The sequence below is a fragment of the Sitodiplosis mosellana genome, unplaced genomic scaffold (assembly GCF_009176505.1).
Source record: "Sitodiplosis mosellana isolate CC-2019 unplaced genomic scaffold, AAFC_SMos_1.0 Smas_scaffold_6062, whole genome shotgun sequence".
Classification (NCBI taxonomy): domain Eukaryota; kingdom Metazoa; phylum Arthropoda; class Insecta; order Diptera; family Cecidomyiidae; genus Sitodiplosis; species Sitodiplosis mosellana.
The window spans coordinates 870,876-890,082 of NW_022601303.1; the positions used below are offsets into that span (position 1 = coordinate 870,876).

Genomic DNA, 19,207 nt, shown 5'->3' on the forward strand with positions numbered 1-19,207 from the left:
TGGAATTCCATTTGTGAGAAGAAATTACCTTCTTTGATTATTCACTCCATTTTTTAATAATGAATCTTTGTTAAACATATTCTCTATTTCATTTGCCCCCAAAGGAAATATATCATTTTTTGAATCTTTTTTCTTCTGAAAATAAACGTTTCATGTACGCATTTATTTGAATTACAAAATTTTCATGTTTTTTTTTTCTCGGTCAAATCCAATGGCGTTTTGTTTTATTTACTGTTTAAACTTAAATACTGGGCTACTCGATGCCACTTGAATAGAAAATTTAGATAAAACGACTTATTTTGAACCCATTTATCACATATCGAACAATTTTCGCATGTCTTGGATCGACAATTTTGAACCGCTACCCTGTTTGCTTCCCGTTAACACGTTATCCGATAGCTGTAGCTTATTCTCTTGGATCGATTGAATGTGCTTCTCCACGGTTTTTTCGCATAGCAATCTGAAAAATGGAACAGAATAAGTTTGAGAATGGTTTTTAATCGAAATATAGTGATGGAGGTCACGGTAAGGATGAAAAAGTATAGGAAAAACGCAGTAGGAGCAAAGAACAGATTGTATTCAACGAAAATGGAAGAGTGTTCCCGAAAAAATGACCATCAATATCTTTCCCTTGGGTTCAACAAGCCGCCAATTAGCTTTGTGAATCACACTGGCCGGTAATAATTCATGATGCCCATTTGAAAAAAAAAGAGGGAAAATGTAGCTCACTTGTAAATCTGAACATCTTTGGTCTGGCCAACACGATAGATTCGATCGAATGCTTGCGACTCCAACTGTGGATTCCAATGTGGATCGAGCAATATCAGATGGTTTGCTCCCGTTAAATTCAAGCCAACACCTCCTGCTACCAATGACAACATCATCACCTGAAATGACACAGAGTTTAAACATTGATTAAAGTTTTTGCGATGTCATTGAAACTTTATTGGTTTTCAGAATTTCTTCACATTCAACAAGTAACAATCTTCATTTGGAACAAGATTTGAATGAACAAAACAAGTGAAAAACCTAGGAATAAAATATGTCCGATGATATGAATCATTTAGTAATTGATCGCTTATAGCAAACCTAGCTTATAGGCTCAATGGGATGATAAATTATAACACCTCATGCCCGTCTTGAGCGTTGAATACTTACACGTTCCGGTGAATCGGGATTGTTGAAACTGACAACGATGTTGTTGCGATCTTTAATCGGAGTTTTGCCAGTCAGTTCGACGTAATGCACTCGCTCGCGATGCAACAAATCGGCAACGATCGTCAAAAATGTGGTCCATTGCGACACAACAACGATTTTGTCATCGGATTCACGCAAAATACGCTTGACAATTTCAATTGTTCGTTTGCACTGAAAAAGAGATGGGAAGGAAAAGTGTGAAAAAATATTGGGAAAATTAAAGGAAAAAAATGTTTCGATTGAAAGAAACAAGAAAATTTGGAAAGGAGGTAACGAAAAGTCTTAAGTTAAGATTCGTCTCTAGCTTCGAGAAATTCCTGAATATTTTCAAAAAAGACTTCAAAAGTCTGCATAAAGAAAAAAGTCCGCTTTCTATAGAAACACGCTCTACAATCCCATTCTACAAGCTCCTTCGAAAAAAAAGATGAAAAAAAATTCTCCCAAACGTACCTTCGAACTAGGGTGTTTGAAGTCATACATTTTGTTCGTGCTGAGAAGAATGTTGCTGGATTTGACCTCTTCTTCGGAGGAGCTGTTGTGTCCACGTCCTTTTCCATCGTCGTTAATTTTCAAGCCAATCATCTGCTTAACAATGTTCATGTCAACCGAGTCGTATTCTTCTTCATCACAATCTTCCAAATCGCATTCATCTTGTAGCATCTGATGAATAAGACCCGGATGATCGCAGATCTGACGCAATCGTAGCAATAATACCAAAATCTGTGATGATTTCACATCTTGACCACGACCAAACTTTCGCACTTGATCTAAACGCTTCTGAACATCAGCGCCCAATGTGAATTTGCCGCCACCTGGTACAGATCCATGTCGCTGCTGATGCTGATCCATGTATTGAGCGAATAGAGTTTGGGAATAGGCCAGAATTTTTGTATAAATATTTGCTTCGTCGGGCGTTAGTTCGACATCTTCAATCAGGATATTTTTGCTGGGCAATGCTTGTAGTTCGCCTTTGATTTGAAGTTCGGTTTTGGTACGACGCAGTAGTAATGGCTTTAGAATGTTGTGCAATCGACTCATTCCGGCCTCGGTTTTCGGGTCAATCCATTTTTTGTATGTGGCCAAATCGTCGAACGGTGTGACACGCAAGAACTTTAACATCGAATACACATCCATGTGTTTATTTTGAATGGGTGTACCAGTTAGGCCCCAGCGCAGATTACCACGCAGATCACAGCAACCCTTTGACACAGCCGTTGTATGGTTTCGTATCATGTGCGCCTCATCCAACACAATTCGATCCCAGCGTATACGGAACAATGCACCCTGAAATGAAGGCGCGATGTGAAATTTTTGAGCACGAAAAGCGAATCCAATAGATTTTGAACACGGAAATTTAACAGAACCCCAACAAATACTTACATTGTTCTTGTGGTCACTGCTGATAATGCCGTATGTTGTAATGACCAAATCATACTTGCAAATCGAATGAGCCGTCTCATTTCGTTTATTACCATGCATCAAAAGCACTGTCAACTTACGCCGTTTCACACGGTTATTGATTTCAGATTCCCATTGATTTATGAGCGATGCCGGACAAACGATCAACGTTCCACCTGGATAAGATGCATGAGAAACAAGTCAAAATATGCTTAAATGAATGCTTGGGATTCGTCAAAATTCGTAAGGCAAAGTGATTCAATTGGCCACACTTCCCCATTCATGGATATTAGTCAATTTTTCTGAGTCGATTTCAAAAGAATCTTCGAAGTTCAAAAAATGTTTTTGGATTCAATTTTAGCTTTGAAGAAAGTCATCAATATAACAAACAGAAAACTCACGAAATCTTACAAAAATCGACCGATTTGCATTGAAAAGTGATTCGAAACTGGAATTTACCTTGATTTGAGTACGACTTCTTGTAACCACGTTCATTTTCATCGTCGCTTTCACTTTCGTCTTCGGTATTTTCATCTTCATCTTCATCTTCCTCAGCGAGCGATTGATGTTTGCGATATTTAGCGTCCAGCACTAAACCGATCACTGTCAATGTTTTACCTGGAAATTGAAATCATCAGCATATGATAAAAACCGAGTTTATTAAGTCGAATTAAGTAGAATGTGAATAGTTAGAGCATTAGTGTTCATAAAGTTCAAATTAAGATCTCAAATTGTCTTTATCCAAGTCTAAAATTCGGTTTCTTTGCTTGTTTCTGTCTTTATACAACGAATTATTCATCGAATCTGATTCAATTTATCTAATCACGCTCAATTAAAAGGTCACTTCCCCAATTGTACTTACCTAATCCCATGTCATCGGCCAATATACCTCCTTTCGGTTTCTGATTGAGAAGAAGATAAACAACATTTTACATTCAGTTTGTTTGTTTGTTAAATTAATTTATAAAAACAACCAGGGCGGAATGAACTAAGATGTTAATCTAAAAATAATTCTTCTCACCTGAGCCTCGCGCCACCGCATCCACTTAATGGCATGCAATTGATGTGGCATCAGCTGAACGTTGAGATTGTCGGGCTGCCGTGCAAGATCATCGGGCGTTGGACACTTGTCCATGGCTTTGTGCAACTTTTCGATACGTTTGAATGTGAGTGTCTTCTGTGTATTGAATGTGGATAGCCCCTGTTCACCGGTCCAACGTGGCTGAATGTTTTTTAGATCATCTAGATCAGCGCGCCAGTCTTTGGCCTCAATTTTTGGTTTATTGTTATTTGTCGTTTCAATCACCATGATCTCATCCAAATGATCCTCTTCGATGGCATATTTTGCGAGCTCCCCTTCCATCTTATGTACCTGTCGTTGCAAATCGTTGACGCGTCGCTTCAAATTTTGGCCCTTGTCGGGTAATGTTGGAGCAAGTCGGTTGAATAGCTGAGGATGATAGAGAAATATAATTAAACATGAAGTGAAAAAGAAAGAAAGGTTTAAGGAAGTTGAAAAGGAGCTATAAAGAATGGACATAAATAGGACGACAAATGGAATGATGCTGCTATTAAACCTTACCTCTTCATTTTGCGTAAGCTCTTGCTTCACTCGAATCAATTCATCTTCTTTTTTCGTGTAAAAATCACGAGACACAAAAGTCTTATTGAACTTTGGTTGCTGTCGTCCGAAATGCAGCTTTGGCTGAATCAATTTTCCACTTGTTCCGGGCGTTGAGGTGCCAACCCCTTTGAAATCGATGGCCGTGCTGTTTGACAACGGTTTGTGATTCTCTTCATCGCTGGAATTCAGCACGACCACCGAATCAACCGATTTCATCTCCTTATCCGACACGCTGATGTGAATGCTGCTCGTTTGGCTCACATTGGACTTATCCGAAAATTCAATGTCAGGCGTCGAACGAGATGGTGTACTTGTTGAAATATCCACATTATGCTGACTGAACCGTTTTGCATTGGGTGTTTTGATAACTGCTGAATCATTTGGAGCGATACTTCGATTACGTTTGAAATTTTCAGTTGTATCATAGTATTTGGTTGCATCCACCGATAGGTTGGCATTCGAACGTGATGCGGCCGAATCGGATGCTTCACTAAATATTTCGTCATCATCTTCGTCCGAGTTAATCACTGACGGTTTGATCGATCGACGACCGGTTATGCTGCGACGAGTTCGTGGCGAAAATACATGCATTTGCGAACGCTCGGCATCTTCCTCTTCATCCTCATCGTCTGTCTCGGGTATGACTACCTCTGAAGATTTCTACATCGGAAATGACAACAATCGAATTAAAATCAAGGATTTTTCGGCGGGTTTTGCTTATTTTGGAATAAAATCTCACAAATGGATTCACAAATCATTCAATGAAAACCAAATTTAATGGGATATTGAGAATTTTCGGCTTACCGTGCTATTTAACATGCTTCGGTCACTTTCATTCGCATCACTGTTTCCAGACCGATTGAATCTGTTTCGGCTCTCGCGATTCGATTTTCGCTTTGATCCATTGCTACGTCGTTTGGTCATGCTTTTTCGATCGTTTTTTGAAACATTTTCATCGTCACTTTCGTCTTTGACTTCACTTTTGTTTTCCTTGTTTTCCTCATCGGACCCATACTCGTTTGAATCCTCCTCATCCGACTTATTGTCTGATCCTGACTTTCTTTCGTCTGATTCCACTTCTGATTCTTCACGATCTTTATCAGACTCCGAATCAGAATCGAGAATCAATCGTTTTCCTATCTTCTTTCTCTTGTGTACAATAACTGACTCGTCAGCCGCATCATCGATGAAATCATTGGCAGCACCATCCATCGAGCTCTGATCACTTTGATCATCGTTGCTATCATCCGTTGTTTCATTGCCGCTTTGATTGATGCTTGCATTGGTGGCATCATTGATGCTTGCATTGGTGATTTCATTGATGCTTGCAGCATTGGTGGTATCAATGTTAGTTTGATCGTTGCTTTGATTCGATTGCGAATCGTTTGTTGTATTATTGTACGATGAATTGTTCATTGAGAACCGTGAAAAATCGTTTTGGTCACTGTCACTCGCCATATTTGGAACTCTGGAAATGAAAAAAAAAATTCAATTCAATTTTCATTCGAACATAGTTGGAAAGGACATATTTTTGCATTTTCTGTTTTTTTTTTTTGACAATTCATTTTCTGAGCTTAAGTCTACAACTGAAAATTTTTCTCGAAAAATCTCCGGAAAAGCCAAAACATTGCGCAAAATGAGCAGCGATAGACGAATGACCATACAAGTAATCATGATGGAAAATATCTATATCTAAGCTCCAGAAGTGACAGAAAATAGACATAATGAAGCCTTATTCAGAGGATTTTTGGAAAAAAATCGAAACTTAATGGGAAAAACAATGTCCAATTGAAGAGTCTCGAACAAAATTCTGGATCCTGAAAATCCGTCGACTAATATGAAAATCGATGGAGAATCGATATAAAAATTGATTGAAAATCATTATGAAAATGACCGAAAAACTACGCGGCAAATCAAATTGACTGAGCTCAACAGCGTGAGCATGTTTTGAAACAATGGTGTGTTGGTGGTTTTTATGCTCTTTTAGTATTGATGCACCAGAAAAGTGTGTTTACTCTAACGGTAGCGACCTCGTCTACTATGACGATGGGTGGTTGTGAATTGCAAAAAAAAGAGTCAGAATCGCAAAAATTTTCTCGTTGTTAAATGATCTCGTTTGATGGTCATCGAGTTGAGAAAAAAGAAGAGGAAACAAGTTGTTTCAAACAATGATGGAAACTAAAGGACCAATTGGAACAAAAATCTACGATAAATTGGAGCAAGAATTGAAAAAACTTCAAAAATTGGAAAAATACAAAAAAAAGGTTCTTCCAAAAGAATCGATTCTATTTTTTAAAAAAATATTCTTTTAAAAGGTTGACGAAAAAGTTAGAACAAATTTCAAAAAAAAAAATGACCGAAAAAATACTCGGCGAACCAAGTTGCCAATATTCCGTAATCCGAACATGTTGTTGTAATTTGTGTTGGTCGTCAAAGTAATGGTATTTTTTTATATTAAAATGTTCGATTCCGAGAAAAAAGTGTGCCGATATTAACGGTATCGCCTTTGTCAGCAGTGACCATTTTATTGTGAAATTCAATGAAAACTGTGTACAAACCTTTTCCCGCTTGATGTTCAGTCGATTTTAATTCCACATACACACACACGAACACGATAAAAAAAATAAACAAATTACACAGAAAACAAATTACGAACGGACTAAAACACAATCCATTGATGATTAAAATAAATAAAATGGTTTAAAATATGCCAAAACACTCGATTCTATAGAATATCATCCGTGATGTGTGTTGTGCAGAAAGTGCGTTGTTACAGTTTCAAAATATTGTTGGTGTTGAATGTCGTTGCCGCACGAATTGAAATTTCAATTTGGACTGGTATGAAGTTGGTGTCGATGGGCGCGCAAAATGTCATTCGAACCATCACGAATTTTTCGTGTACTTGGTGATTAAGTACGTCACATGTGATGAATTTTAGCAAGGAAATTAATTGAAATCAATAATTTAAAGAACAATTTGTAGAAAAAACGATAAAAAAAAATCCATCGGAGATTGAAAATCAATATCGCAACGAAACGAACAATCCATTTTGCTGTTCAAAACAAAAAAACAAATGTTCGTTGCTGAAACGGGCAGCGTCCTCTGGTGAATGAGAATGCAATGTGTTTGACTGGAAAATCTGTGCAAACCCAAAGAAGAAAGAGTTGAATGTATGTGTTGTGTTCAATGTTACGCGCCTTAAAATTTCATTGACGACTGAGAAGAGAAGCAAAGGCAAAGAAAAAATAAACCGAAACATCGCATATACACACAAAGTGTTGAATCATAGGTATGAAGCAGTAGTGAGTAAATCATACACTGAAATCTAAGAAATAGCTCATAGCGTTCGGTATTGAATAAATCACGGAGTATTTAGTTTATGATAAAAGCGAAGAAGAAATCGTTGTTTTGCTTGTCAAAAGCGAAGAGGAGTTGTTTTCAGTGTGTATTGTTGATTGAAGTGTGTGTTTGCGTACAATTTTTGCTCTATCTCTCCCTCTCTCTGAGTTGATGAGTGTTTTTTTTTTGCAGTTGGTCGGTGATTTCGTAGCGGTATGCGTTTGGGTTTAGCATTAGTGCGTAGACAGTTTGAGTGGGAAAACATATCAAAGAGTAACATAACAAAACACGCAAAATAAACGAGCAAAATAAAGAGAGAAAAAAATCCAACTGTGCAACAAACGAAGAAAAGAACAAACGTAAATGCAAAAAAAAAAAAAAAAAATAAGGCAGTGAGTGTGAGAGAGTACACAACTACACAGCATCTGTGAAACAAGGAATAATATTGTGAGGTTGCAACACACTCAACACACCAGCTCAAGTAACAACAGCAACAGCAGTCGAACGAACGAGTCGCTGAATCGGTGTGTAAAGTGGATGATTTATCAATAAACAATTTTTTTTCTTCTTAATTTTATTTTGCCATCTGAATCGGTCGCTATTTTCTGGTGTGCGTTGTTGTTGTTGTCGTGGTGGTTCTTTTAGTCACAATAAATTCCCGTGAAACAAATGATCATTTTATGTAAATTTACAACGAATGATTCGTACAAATTTTTCGACAATTTTATTTTCGTGTGAGTCGCTTTTTTTTCTGTCGTTTTTTTTTTTCGTTCATCGCGGCATAGAATCGCAAATTTTTTGCACATTTTCTGTCAATTATTTTTTTTTATCGTATCATATTGATAAGTGTGAAAAATTTAATTTGTACTATTGATTAGTGGATGAGTGTAAGAGTGCAAAAAATAAAACAGCACAACGAGCAAGTAGCAGGCGGTAGCATTGATTGTTCCTTTGTCTCTGTTTTCGTGTTCGTGTGTGTGAGAGAGAGCGAAAAAAACACAGTTCTTTGCAAGTGGATTTTTAATTGAATCATTTCCAAATTAATTGGTGGCAAATTGGCTACTGTGTGCCTTTGGTGATGTGCTTAAATTATGTGATTTTTCGGTCGATTTCTCCTTGCGGGCGCATTTAATCGACTGTTTTTATTTTCATCAGAAAAAATTTGTTGCTTTTCTTTCATCTTTCTCATTTGGCCGACACACATGAATCGGTTTAAGGGTATATTGAACCGATATCGATATTAAATTCTCGTTTGAATGTGTCTCTCTCCTTCGCTCTCTCTCTCCGTGTGTATGTATCCCATAATCATAACAACTAATCACATGTAATAAAATCAAAGCCATCACACAAAACAAGTCATGTTCGAAAATTAAAAAAAAAAACAACAGAGAGTACGACGAACCGATAAACGGAACGAACGATGGAAATAAAAATCGGTGTGGATGAAGGAGTGGAGTGGCACAGAAGTCAATTTTTTTTTTCGTTCAATGAGTGACATGAAGAGGAAAAGGGGTGGCTAAATTTAATTTAGTCGTGTGTGTTCTTGAGGCTCCAACTCAAATACGCCAAACCAAACCTATGTACACACGCGCGCACCACAATACACACGGGTGTAGAATAACATTTTATTGAATTAGAACTAAACACATTCCAGTGTAACAACATGTGGATATGGTGTTATTGTTGTTGTTAGTGTTTTTGCTCGATATTCTCGTTGCCCACATGAATTATGTGTCTAATTTGGCAAATAAATTTGTTTATTCGCTTCGTTCGTTCGCTTTTTTTTTCCTGCACAATCATTGTAGGCCATTTGAATTTTTGGTTTATTGACCATTTCAATTTGGTTTACTTCTCTCACTCTCTCTTTGTCTCAATCGTCCTTTCTTTGTCTCTCTAGCCATTTCTCAGTCTCTCTCTCTCTCTCGCTCTTTCTCAGTCTTTTTCGCCCTTTCTCAGTCTCACTTGCTCTCGTTTTCTCTCGTTCTCCCTCTTAGTATCGCCCTCTCAATTTCGGGACGTGTAACATTGCTCCTCGACACGTTCCATATTTTTTAATTTGAATCAATTACAAAATTTTAAATTCGATTTTAATCGCACAATTCGAAGAGCTGAGCATATTTCGAGGGAAAAATGCTCAGATTTCAATTAGAAATAGCACGGTTTGCGAGCCACGGCACCACATATACGTACACTGGTGCACTTGTATGAGTGTGGAATATGTAAAATGCGTTGACCCACGTCCGCCGTAAATGATAAATTGTGCATGTAACTGATACGATCTAGTGTGTGACAAATAAAGACGAAGGAAAAAAAAAACAAATAAAAATATGCGTAGGCACATCAACATCAACATCAGTGCAATTGCATCCGACAAAACACATGGCTAATTTGTTTCTTCCTTACACCTAAATGCATACATAGGATTTTCTCGCATACATTTATTTTTCGTGTTTCATTTTGCCTTCAATTAAAATGTAACCCGATAAACAAAGCAAACCTTCAGCCAGCGCGAAAAAAAGCACACACAAAACACATACAATTAGCATTAATTTCTGGTTTGTTGGGTCAAATGGACGGTATTTAGATCGATTTATTATTTTTTTCATTCACCATCATAATATTAAAAAGAATGGCTATGGTATTGAAAATGTATGATATATCGAGTAATTGCTGATTTTGCTCACTCTATATCACTCTCTTCTTCTCTCTGTGTGTGTATCTCTATCCATTTTTTTTCTGTCGATGTCCAGCCAAATATCTCTATGCACAACCCAGAGAAACACTTGGCAGATGTAATTGTGTGCACGATAGAAAACAATAGCAAAAAAGAATGAAGAAAAAAGAAACCCACATGGAACTTGTCTCGGCTACGTATAGATTTATTTACGTCCACACATCAATTCGGTGCAGTTTTTTTTTCTCTTCCTTCACTCTCAACTTGGTCGAAAATAAAAAAATTTCGACTTGAAATTCCGTTTGTCATCTTATTTCGTCTTTGTACTTAAAGGATCGACACGAACATCCGAACAAAGATAAATACATAAAGCAGTCGATTGTGTGTGTGTGTGTGTGTGTGTGTTTCTTTTTTCAACGAAATAACAGCCAATCAATTTTACTTGGAATTTCGTACTATTGCAACAAAGAGAATAAGAGATAAACAATAGAACCAAATCTATCCGACTGAGAGCAAAAAAGAACGAACGAACGTTGAAAACATCCGACTTTTTTCTTCTTCGAATGTCGAAAATAACCGTTTTGAGCAAATTTTTGTTTTAACCGGAACACTTTAAGTTTACTGCAATTTTTTTAAAGCATTTTTTTTTCTCAGTTTGAAGCGCGTCAGCTGCAGAAATACCGCATACATTTCTGGTGTAATCGTGATTCAAGCGATAAATACAAGGATTTAGATATAAAAATGAACGCAAGAGAAGGGAAGAATGAGAAAGAGAGAGAGAGAAAGAGAGAGAGAGAGAGAGAGAGAGAGAGAGAGCGAGAGCGATATAAGCGGATTCTGATTGCAAATCACCCAAAAAAAATTCCCTAAAGAAATCTAATGTGCACAACCAATCGATCACTTTCACGATTAATCGCGTGTGCTGCGTTGCGTTCTGGCTTTTTTGTTGTGTTTCCCGTTTTTCTCTCTCGCACTTGCTTTTGCTCTCGCTCTCTCTCGTTCTTTTTTCTTACTTTTCTCTCTCATTCTTTCACTATTCTCATCATCTCTATCTGAGATTGCCTATCTCTCTCATCAACGCTGCCGTTGTCCAATTCAATATTCGTTCACAGTACAAAATCGTTCAAGAGTCGAAGCAAGTTTGATAGAAGTGAGAAAAAAAAGAGATGTTGTACTTGATATTAATCGGTCGCAGCAGTAAACCGATCGTTCGGTTGTTCGACTCTCATTCAAAGTACATCGGTAGTGTTAAATTGCGAAGTGTGTTGCTATTTTTTCTGAAATCAAAATCACTAATTACATTTTCATCGGTCGTGCGTCGATTGATTGAGGATGTGATGTATGTATGTGTGCCTTAAATAGAGTCCAGTAATTTTTTTTTCTTATAGCGGCGGTTCACCGAAATAGAAGACACACTGCCTAGGTTGTCGCAGTAGTGTAAATGAATTGTGAAATATTTATGGATTTGTGTGTCTCTTCCCATATCCATCGATCAGTTGTCGATGGATTGGATTGCTGTTGTCGTCACCAATTATGGTGTCAACATTTTTATGAATATGAAACGCCGTCTACCGTCGCTATTTTAAATAAATTAGCGTTTTCATTCATATGAAATGTCATTGCTTTTGAACATATCGGCCCATGAATAATTTCGTTTCATTTTTTTTTTCTTCGTGAAGAAAGAATAAGAAAATGTATGTCATAATTCGGCACGCGAATTCATAAATTGTGTGGTATATATTTTAAATATTGTGGCATGTGTGGCACGAAGAACGTACGCTGGCTTCATCGCAATCATACACACTCTGTATGCAGATCGGAAGATAAATGGATTTTGACCATTGCCATTCATTCATTCAATAACACACAAAGCGAGCCGATTGTGCTCCACTCTCTCGAAAAATTAAAATGGTTTTTACAGCATTTTAATAAATCGGCAGCAGCAGTGACGACCCGATGGTTGTTCTCATTTCTTTTTTTTTTCCTTCACTTCCAAACTAATTTCGCGTATCGAGGCACCATAGCACGAACGAAATGAAGCCAGGTGAATTTGACGCTTTGTTGTGTGTTCTTTTAATTACCTACCGCCATCATGAAAGCGCCACACACAATGCAAAAGAGTTCGCGCGCGAACAAATGATGCGAACCACGGCCAAATGCGAACCACGGCCAAATGCAAACCATTCGGATGTGTGGCTGGCAAAATTCGCACAAAATCCAAAGAGAGTGAGAGAAACGAAAGCAAAAAAAAAACGAACGAACGTTCACAAAAGGAAGTTGCTTATTTTTATAATGACGCTTTATTTAAACAAAACAATGAACAACAGTAATGGCAACAATGACAAAAGCCCAAACGCCAAAATGTGTTACTGTTTCGACAGTGTGTGCGCGTTTTTTTTATTCCGATGGATTCTGTGTGTGTTTGTGCGTATGAGAGATTAAATTAATTTTTTTTTGTCGAGTGAATGGCAAGAATAGAACTAAACCATAAATAGGCAAAGAAAAATCACCACGGGCGAACCAAACGAATGAACGAACGGGAGAAGAAAAAAAGGCAGATTGTGTGTGAGTGAGTAATGACAAATTCGATGGCGTGTTATTAAAGAAATTAAACATACAAAGAGTAGTGAACAAATGAACATTACTCAACAAAGGCGACGGAATTTCTGCGTTATCCTCGCACCAAGCATACGACGATGTGCGTGTGAGCATACATATTTTTTTGTTTTTTTTTGCCTTCACGTTCCGTTGAAATAACCAACGTTTCGCTGCTCTTTTGTCACGCTAAAAAACACGCTTACTTAGAATATCGATTGTTGCTGCTTCTGCTACCGCTGGATAAAAATATCTCTCACCTAATATATCCAGCCAAAACAGCAACAACACATTTTAAATTTAAATGAAGCGACAACAGGATGATGACAAACACTCTCCAATCGAAGTGAAACGGCCGAACCCGAAATACATGAAGAATTTAAAAAAAAAGCAGCAACAACAAAAGCCGTACGCATGAATCAACCGCATTGCTCGCTTGTTGATTTATCAGAAACGTGTACGCGCTTAAAGTGTAGGATCGATTGGGAGTGTGAGTAGTGGAAAAAGGAGCGAGAAAGAGAGAGAGAAAGAGAGATCTCGAAAAAGATAGAAAGACCGTGTGAGTGAGTAGATAGGAAGACAAGAGTGAGTAGATAGGAAGACAAGAGAGAGTAAAGAGATACAGAGAGACAAGGAAGGATAGATAGAGAAAGACAAAGAGAGATAGAGATAGTGAGATTGCATGTGTGAAAGAGAGTGAAACGAGCAAATGTGAAACAAGAGTGGCGAATTACCTTGAAAAGGCCCCTTTAATCATGAAATGCTATTAAACACTTTTTGGCGCATTTGTGTATCAAAGCGTGATTGTGCCCCGTTTTTATTGTTCCCAGTGAGCAATTCTGACTATAAATATATGCATAAACCATAGGCATATAATGTGTATACAAGTATGCCTTATACAGGCCTCACTAACATTGTATTATTATACAGAATTGTGCCTATTTCAGGCATATGGTCCACTTTAGTAATTTTATAATGTGATTGGTCCATTGACTATACATATCTCAGGTCTATTACAGACATACAAATAATGGGCCTGGTCAGGCCTGCGCTGCCATATAAACTACATAGAAAGTGCGTTACAAAATCACCATCCTAACAGGCCTAAATCAAGACATTTTTGCTCATTGGGTTGTAGTAGTCAATTTTGAAAACACTGCAGGCCCGTATGCATGAACGCCTTGAACTGTGTGCTTGTATATATAGAATCATTTTGTGCATCGTCCGTATGGTTGGTTCGTTGGTTTTTGGGCACTGCATCGCACCGCGCATTCCGTCGATTTATTCTTTGCTACTGGCACCGGAAGGCCAACGGAATACTTTAAACCAAATATAACCAACATTTCGATCGTTTTGCGGTTTTTAACATCGAAAATCGTTTACGATGATTTCGAAATAAATCATTCATTGCCGTTTTTTTCCCCGTTCGTTTTAAACGCATTTTTTTTTAGTTAACTTCAATTTGTGTTTCTCTTTGTTGTGGTGAGGTGATTCTTCAACCATTTTGTGGCGAGTCGATATATTTCATTTTTATGTCGAGGTGAATTGTACTGACGGCGGAATTTTTGATTTCCTTTTGGACAACAAAGCGGAATTCTGACTTCACTTGGTACTGAGAGACTTAACTGTTCGAATCCGAAACTTGTGCCTTGGTACCGAATTCGGAAATGACGAAACACATATCACTACAATAAACAAAAAATGAATGTGCAATTAAAAATTCGCAAAAATTCCCGCATATGAAATGAGCCTATATTTTTTTCAATTCAAATCTAATGATTTCGTTTGGTTTCATAAATTTATCGTTTTGATTTTCCTTTCTTTTTTTTTTTTCTTTGCAGCATATTTCAAACTTGGCGCGTCAATCATCCGTACATCAACACCAAAGTGATTCTAATCGGCCTATCAAACGAAAAAGAAACGTAGATCCAAAAAAAAACTAAGCGACGACAACGACGACGACGATCGCTGAAAAGAAAAATGCAAATGAATTGATTCTGAACACGAGTTGCAGCATGTTCAATGAAATGACAATAGCAAAAAGCCAGCAAATAGTGATTTTATGTGCGTGATCGTTGAACATACACACAGGAAGTAAATTTGTGTGTTTTGTACTTCTTTTTTGTTTCTTTCTTCGTGTGTGTTTCTGTTTCGTTTGTTTTTTTTTTGTTGTTGTTTCGGAATAAGAGAGTCTATTAACGTACACGGTGCGAAATAAATTATTGATGCCAAAGTGGCTCAAGTGAGAAGAAATAAACGTGCGAAAAGTATACGTATTAAGATTCGGGCAATTTTAATCTAAAAACGGAAAGAAAATCTACCTAAGCAAACACACGAGCCTACAACCACCGATCGAAATAAGTAGCTTAAACAGAAGTTGAGAGCCGAGAAAAACCGCAGTACACTTGAAATTTAGCAGAGCGTGGATGTGCATGCAGCGAAGAAAATCACAAAAACCAACGAATACTCCATCGACTTATCTTCGCCAGAGATCGGCGTAATTGAGTGAGAGATAGGAAGACCGAGCTAGAGATTGGGCAATAGAGCAAGAGGGGGAGAGCTTTTAAATAACCGAAGAGAAGAAGCTAAACAAAAAAAAAATCCACCACCATACCCAGCACGCTAATAAAATGGGCAAATTACTCTCTTTACTGGCACGTGATGATTCCAATTGCTGCACACCCAAGAACTATGATGTCTTTCTGGATTTCGAGAATGCCGCACCAACAGAAACAGAACGTGTAATTTATGATGAGGTTGAACGTGTATTACGCGAATCGGAAAGTGTATTAGAGGAAATTCAATGCTATAAGGTCAGTTTTTCCATCAGATTCACATCCATTTATTCCATTCTATCGCCGGTGTTGTTCAATCGTGCTTGTGCGCGCCCGCGCTCGCGCTCTTCTCTTTCAACAAGAACGCAAAATGCAACGCAATTTGTTTACGCATGAAGAGCACGAGTTGCGCACTTTGCACAAGAAATTACGAACAAAAAATAAAATGAATGAATGAAAGAAACGAAACACGATGAAGAGCGTGTGGTTTGATGATCATTCGGGAGAGCCAATTTACTAGAAGCCGTTAGAATTCATTATAATTAAATTTCACGCTATCACGTACAATTCAATTGCAATTACAATCAACTTCGGTTTGTTTTTGTGCATGGCAGCGTGAAATTTCGGAGATCAATGACTTCTATCCAAACACCGATCCATACTTTTCGATTTCATAAGCCGACGATTCTTGGCTCTTTCTGGCTGTGATTTCCATTTTTACCTTTTTTCCTCTCTTTTTTGAGTATAGCATCCAAGGAAAAGGGTACAAAAATTCATGAATAAAGGAGAAATCAATTATGAATAAATAATTGATTAGCGATTTATTAACGTCTAATTTGTTTTTTTTTTCTTTTGAAACAGGGAGCGGGCAGGGAGATACGCGAAGCGATAGCCAATCCAGAGCAAGAATATCAAGAGAAAGCATGGAATGCCGTACTGCCGCTGGTTAGCAAACTGAGGCGCTGCTATGAACATTCATTGGAATTGGAACGCGTCGTGCCACGACTACTCTCACAACTCGTTGGCGGACGGCTCAATCCAACACAGCATCTAGAAACACAACAAGCCTTAGTCAAGCAACTAGCTGAAATCCTCGAATTCGTACTCAAATTCGACGAATTTAAGGTTGACTCATTGGTTTTTTTCTTTTTTCTTTCATTATTTAATCACTTTTAGACAGCCTTTTGGAATTTTTCATTCATTTCTTGAGCTTTTGATAAGATTCAAATGGCGTTTCATTCATTTTGTTCGATAAATTTACGCCTTCAGAAATTTCCTATGAGTTTGACCTATTTCTGGTGCTTTTGGTCATGTTTTTGTTCGATTTTTATCAATTTTCGTGGAAATATGAACGAAATACCAATCATTTTTGGTTCATACTTTTTCTTTTTCGCACAACCATTTAGTACTGTTTTTAAACCATTTTAATACTTTTCTTCATGACTCCATGTTTTTTGACGCCATTTTATTAGTTTTTGTTTCAATTTTTTGAACTCTTTCGACAAAAACCCAAAAAATTGAGAATTTTTCGTAGAAAGATATAGATATCAACCTTTTCCGAAATGAAAATTCAATTTCCTGTTGAAAAATAATGAAAATTAAATAGAAACTAAAAAAATTTAAATGAAGCTAAACAAACTAATCAATTGCCGTGTTTTATATTGTTTCACACAGATGAAAACGCCAGCAATTCAAAATGATTTCAGCTACTATCGACGAACGGTGAGCCGACAACGTATTGAAAACACTGAAAACATGCTGGTCAGTACGGAATTGGCGAATCGAATGTCATTGTTTTATGCGCATGCAACGCCAATGCTGAAGGTGCTTAGCGAAGCGACCAGTAAATTTGTAAGTGATAATGCGAACGATGTCGATAATACGACCGAAACGCTAGGAACAATGGCCAAAGTTTGCTTAAGAATGCTAGAAAATCCGTAAGTATACGCAAATTGAGCCAGTTTTACTCTGAAATTTGATTCGTCGATGCTAGATTTTTTTTTTGTCAATGTTTTTGGCTTTTGAAGAATTGCAATTTTCTCCAGTGAAAAATCTTCACCTTTAAATCACCCAAAAACATTTCCCAAAGAGAAACTGAGCATCGAAAATCTATTCAGAGAAAATTCTCTTCTTCATTCCATTTCCCCACCAAAAAATAACTCATTAAACTAATCGAAATGTTCTATCCAACCAAATTTTTTTTTCAGCAAATTATTGTCACAAATCGAGCGAGAGGAGACGCATTTGCTGGTGTTGCGTGTGATGGTTGGTCTGGTGATTCTGTACGATCATGTGCATCCGGTGGGGGCGTTCGTGCGTAACTCACACATCGATGTCAAGGGCTGTGTACGGCTGTTGCAAGCACAGCCAGCCGTCAAAGCCGAACCATTGCTGAATGCACTGCGATACACGACCAAACATTTAAACGAGGAAAATACACCAAAAAATATTCGAAATTTATTGGCTGCATAAAAGAACCGGTGAACAACAGCAATAGCAACAACCGCACTCAACATGTCACAACAAAAATGGTCATCATAGTTTTTTTTTCTACATATAAATATAAACCGATGGACACAAAACAATTCGAATGCTGTCGCATTGAATTTGAAGTCGTCGAAGAAGAATACACATGAAAAAAATCTGTTTTTTTTTTTGTCATTTAATCACACCCGTATACACCAAATATATAATTTAAAAGAGGAAAAAAGCGAATGTAAAATGTAAACATAGAGTACACGTATCTCTCACCAATTCATTGAGTTCCTATGCGAAAACGTTTGCTGAGAAAGATCGTTTCACTCGCGCTCCCCCCCAAAAAAAAAATTTGAAACATGAACAAAAACATATTCCCTTTATTTTTTACGAAACAAAAAAACACATTTGTTTTTTTTTTCCTGTTTTCTTATTATTATTTTTTTATATATAATAACTTGTATTACTTTTAATATGTAAACTATATAAAATGATACAAAAATGAACACAATCTGTGTGAATCGAATAGAAGATGATTAAAATTCAATTGCATTTCAGTGGAAACGCATTGATTAAGCGAAAGAGAAAGAGAATGTGCGATGAAATTAACATTTCCAAGCGAAATACGAATCAAATTGCATCCTTTCCATCCGTTTTATTCGATCAATAAATTCAACAACAAAAAATAGAACATTCAATGGCGCGCTTATTGACAAATTTAACCAACACTTATTTAGATAAGACAAATTTGTAATTAGTTATGGACAAAATATATACACACACAAACACAAACACAAAACACAAAACACACTACAACAAACACGATTAGTTGAATTAAAGCGATAAGTTATGATTTAGATTTAAAAAAAAAAACAACAAATACCATCGTGTGTCGTGACGTCGCCGCCACCACCGTCGGACTTTGTAAAAAAGTATTTTTAAAATGTAGTTAAATTTTTGCAAAACAAACCAACCAATGCTTTTCAATGCAACCCCCTTTTACAATATGCAGACACTTTGTGACTATTAGCCAACTATTTATCAACCTATTGATAGCTAAATATCAATCTTTTTGTAATGTTCACACAGGGAAAATACACCCCAAAAAAAAAAACTAAAAACACCTGGAAAACACCCAAAAACACCTTCAAAAAATACCATCAAACATCCAAAACGTCATCAAAAACCCTGAAAATTCAGCTTGAAAATACCTTTGATTAACCAAACTCAAAGAGATTTTTAAAAAATGGAAAAGACAAAAAGAAAAAAATTGCAGAAGAAATTGAAAATAAATGGGAAGAATCGGAACCGAAACCGTAATTGAAATGGATAACCCGACAAAATTTTGAA

General features: G+C 37.0%; 2 protein-coding genes across 7 annotated transcripts; one reads left to right on the forward strand and one right to left on the reverse strand.

Moving 5' to 3' along the window:
- Nucleotides 1-32: 32 nt before the first annotated feature.
- On the reverse strand, nucleotides 33-7,358 carry LOC129573373 (transcription termination factor 2). The gene is made up of 11 exons (XM_055453830.1): nucleotides 6,778-7,358; nucleotides 5,024-5,687; nucleotides 4,178-4,879; nucleotides 3,617-4,045; nucleotides 3,458-3,497; nucleotides 3,055-3,213; nucleotides 2,578-2,771; nucleotides 1,648-2,481; nucleotides 1,159-1,368; nucleotides 730-887; nucleotides 33-460 (listed from the first exon to the last, which is right to left on the reverse strand). The coding sequence occupies exons 2-11, from the start codon at nucleotides 5,675-5,677 to the stop codon at nucleotides 313-315; spliced, it is 3,528 nt and encodes a 1,175-aa protein (XP_055309805.1). The 5' UTR covers nucleotides 5,678-5,687; nucleotides 6,778-7,358; the 3' UTR covers nucleotides 33-312.
- Nucleotides 7,158-18,826, forward strand: LOC129573376 (CYFIP-related Rac1 interactor B). 6 transcript variants are annotated; one of them, XM_055453838.1, is made up of 6 exons: nucleotides 7,381-7,508; nucleotides 7,751-8,082; nucleotides 14,669-15,640; nucleotides 16,244-16,507; nucleotides 17,057-17,319; nucleotides 17,590-18,826. In XM_055453838.1, the coding sequence occupies exons 3-6, from the start codon at nucleotides 15,458-15,460 to the stop codon at nucleotides 17,852-17,854; spliced, it is 975 nt and encodes a 324-aa protein (XP_055309813.1). In that variant the 5' UTR covers nucleotides 7,381-7,508; nucleotides 7,751-8,082; nucleotides 14,669-15,457; the 3' UTR covers nucleotides 17,855-18,826. The 6 variants fall into 6 exon arrangements, with proteins under 6 accessions (XP_055309814.1, XP_055309813.1, XP_055309811.1 ...); XM_055453836.1 differs by having other exon boundaries at nucleotides 7,391-7,679; XM_055453835.1 differs by having other exon boundaries at nucleotides 7,405-7,508; nucleotides 7,751-8,292.
- The last annotated feature ends 381 nt before the right edge of the window (nucleotides 18,827-19,207 follow it).

Bases quoted from the DNA above. Each gene is read 5' to 3' on its own strand.
- LOC129573373 (XM_055453830.1), bottom strand. From the start codon at position 5,677: ATGGCGAGTGACAGTGACCAAAACGATTTTTCACGGTTCTCAATGAAC. The intron at 3,498-3,616 runs GTGAGAAGAATT...CTTCTCAATCAG, and splicing joins TGCGGTGGCGCGAGGCTCAG to AAACCGAAAGGAGGTATATT. The intron at 1,369-1,647 runs GTACGTTTGGGA...TCTCTTTTTCAG, and splicing joins TCAAACACCCTAGTTCGAAG to TGCAAACGAACAATTGAAAT.
- LOC129573376 (XM_055453839.1), top strand. From the start codon at position 15,458: ATGGGCAAATTACTCTCTTTACTGGCACGTGATGATTCCAATTGCTGC. The intron at 16,508-17,056 runs GTTGACTCATTG...TGTTTCACACAG, and splicing joins TCAAATTCGACGAATTTAAG to ATGAAAACGCCAGCAATTCA. The intron at 17,320-17,589 runs GTAAGTATACGC...TTTTTTTTTCAG, and splicing joins TTAAGAATGCTAGAAAATCC to CAAATTATTGTCACAAATCG.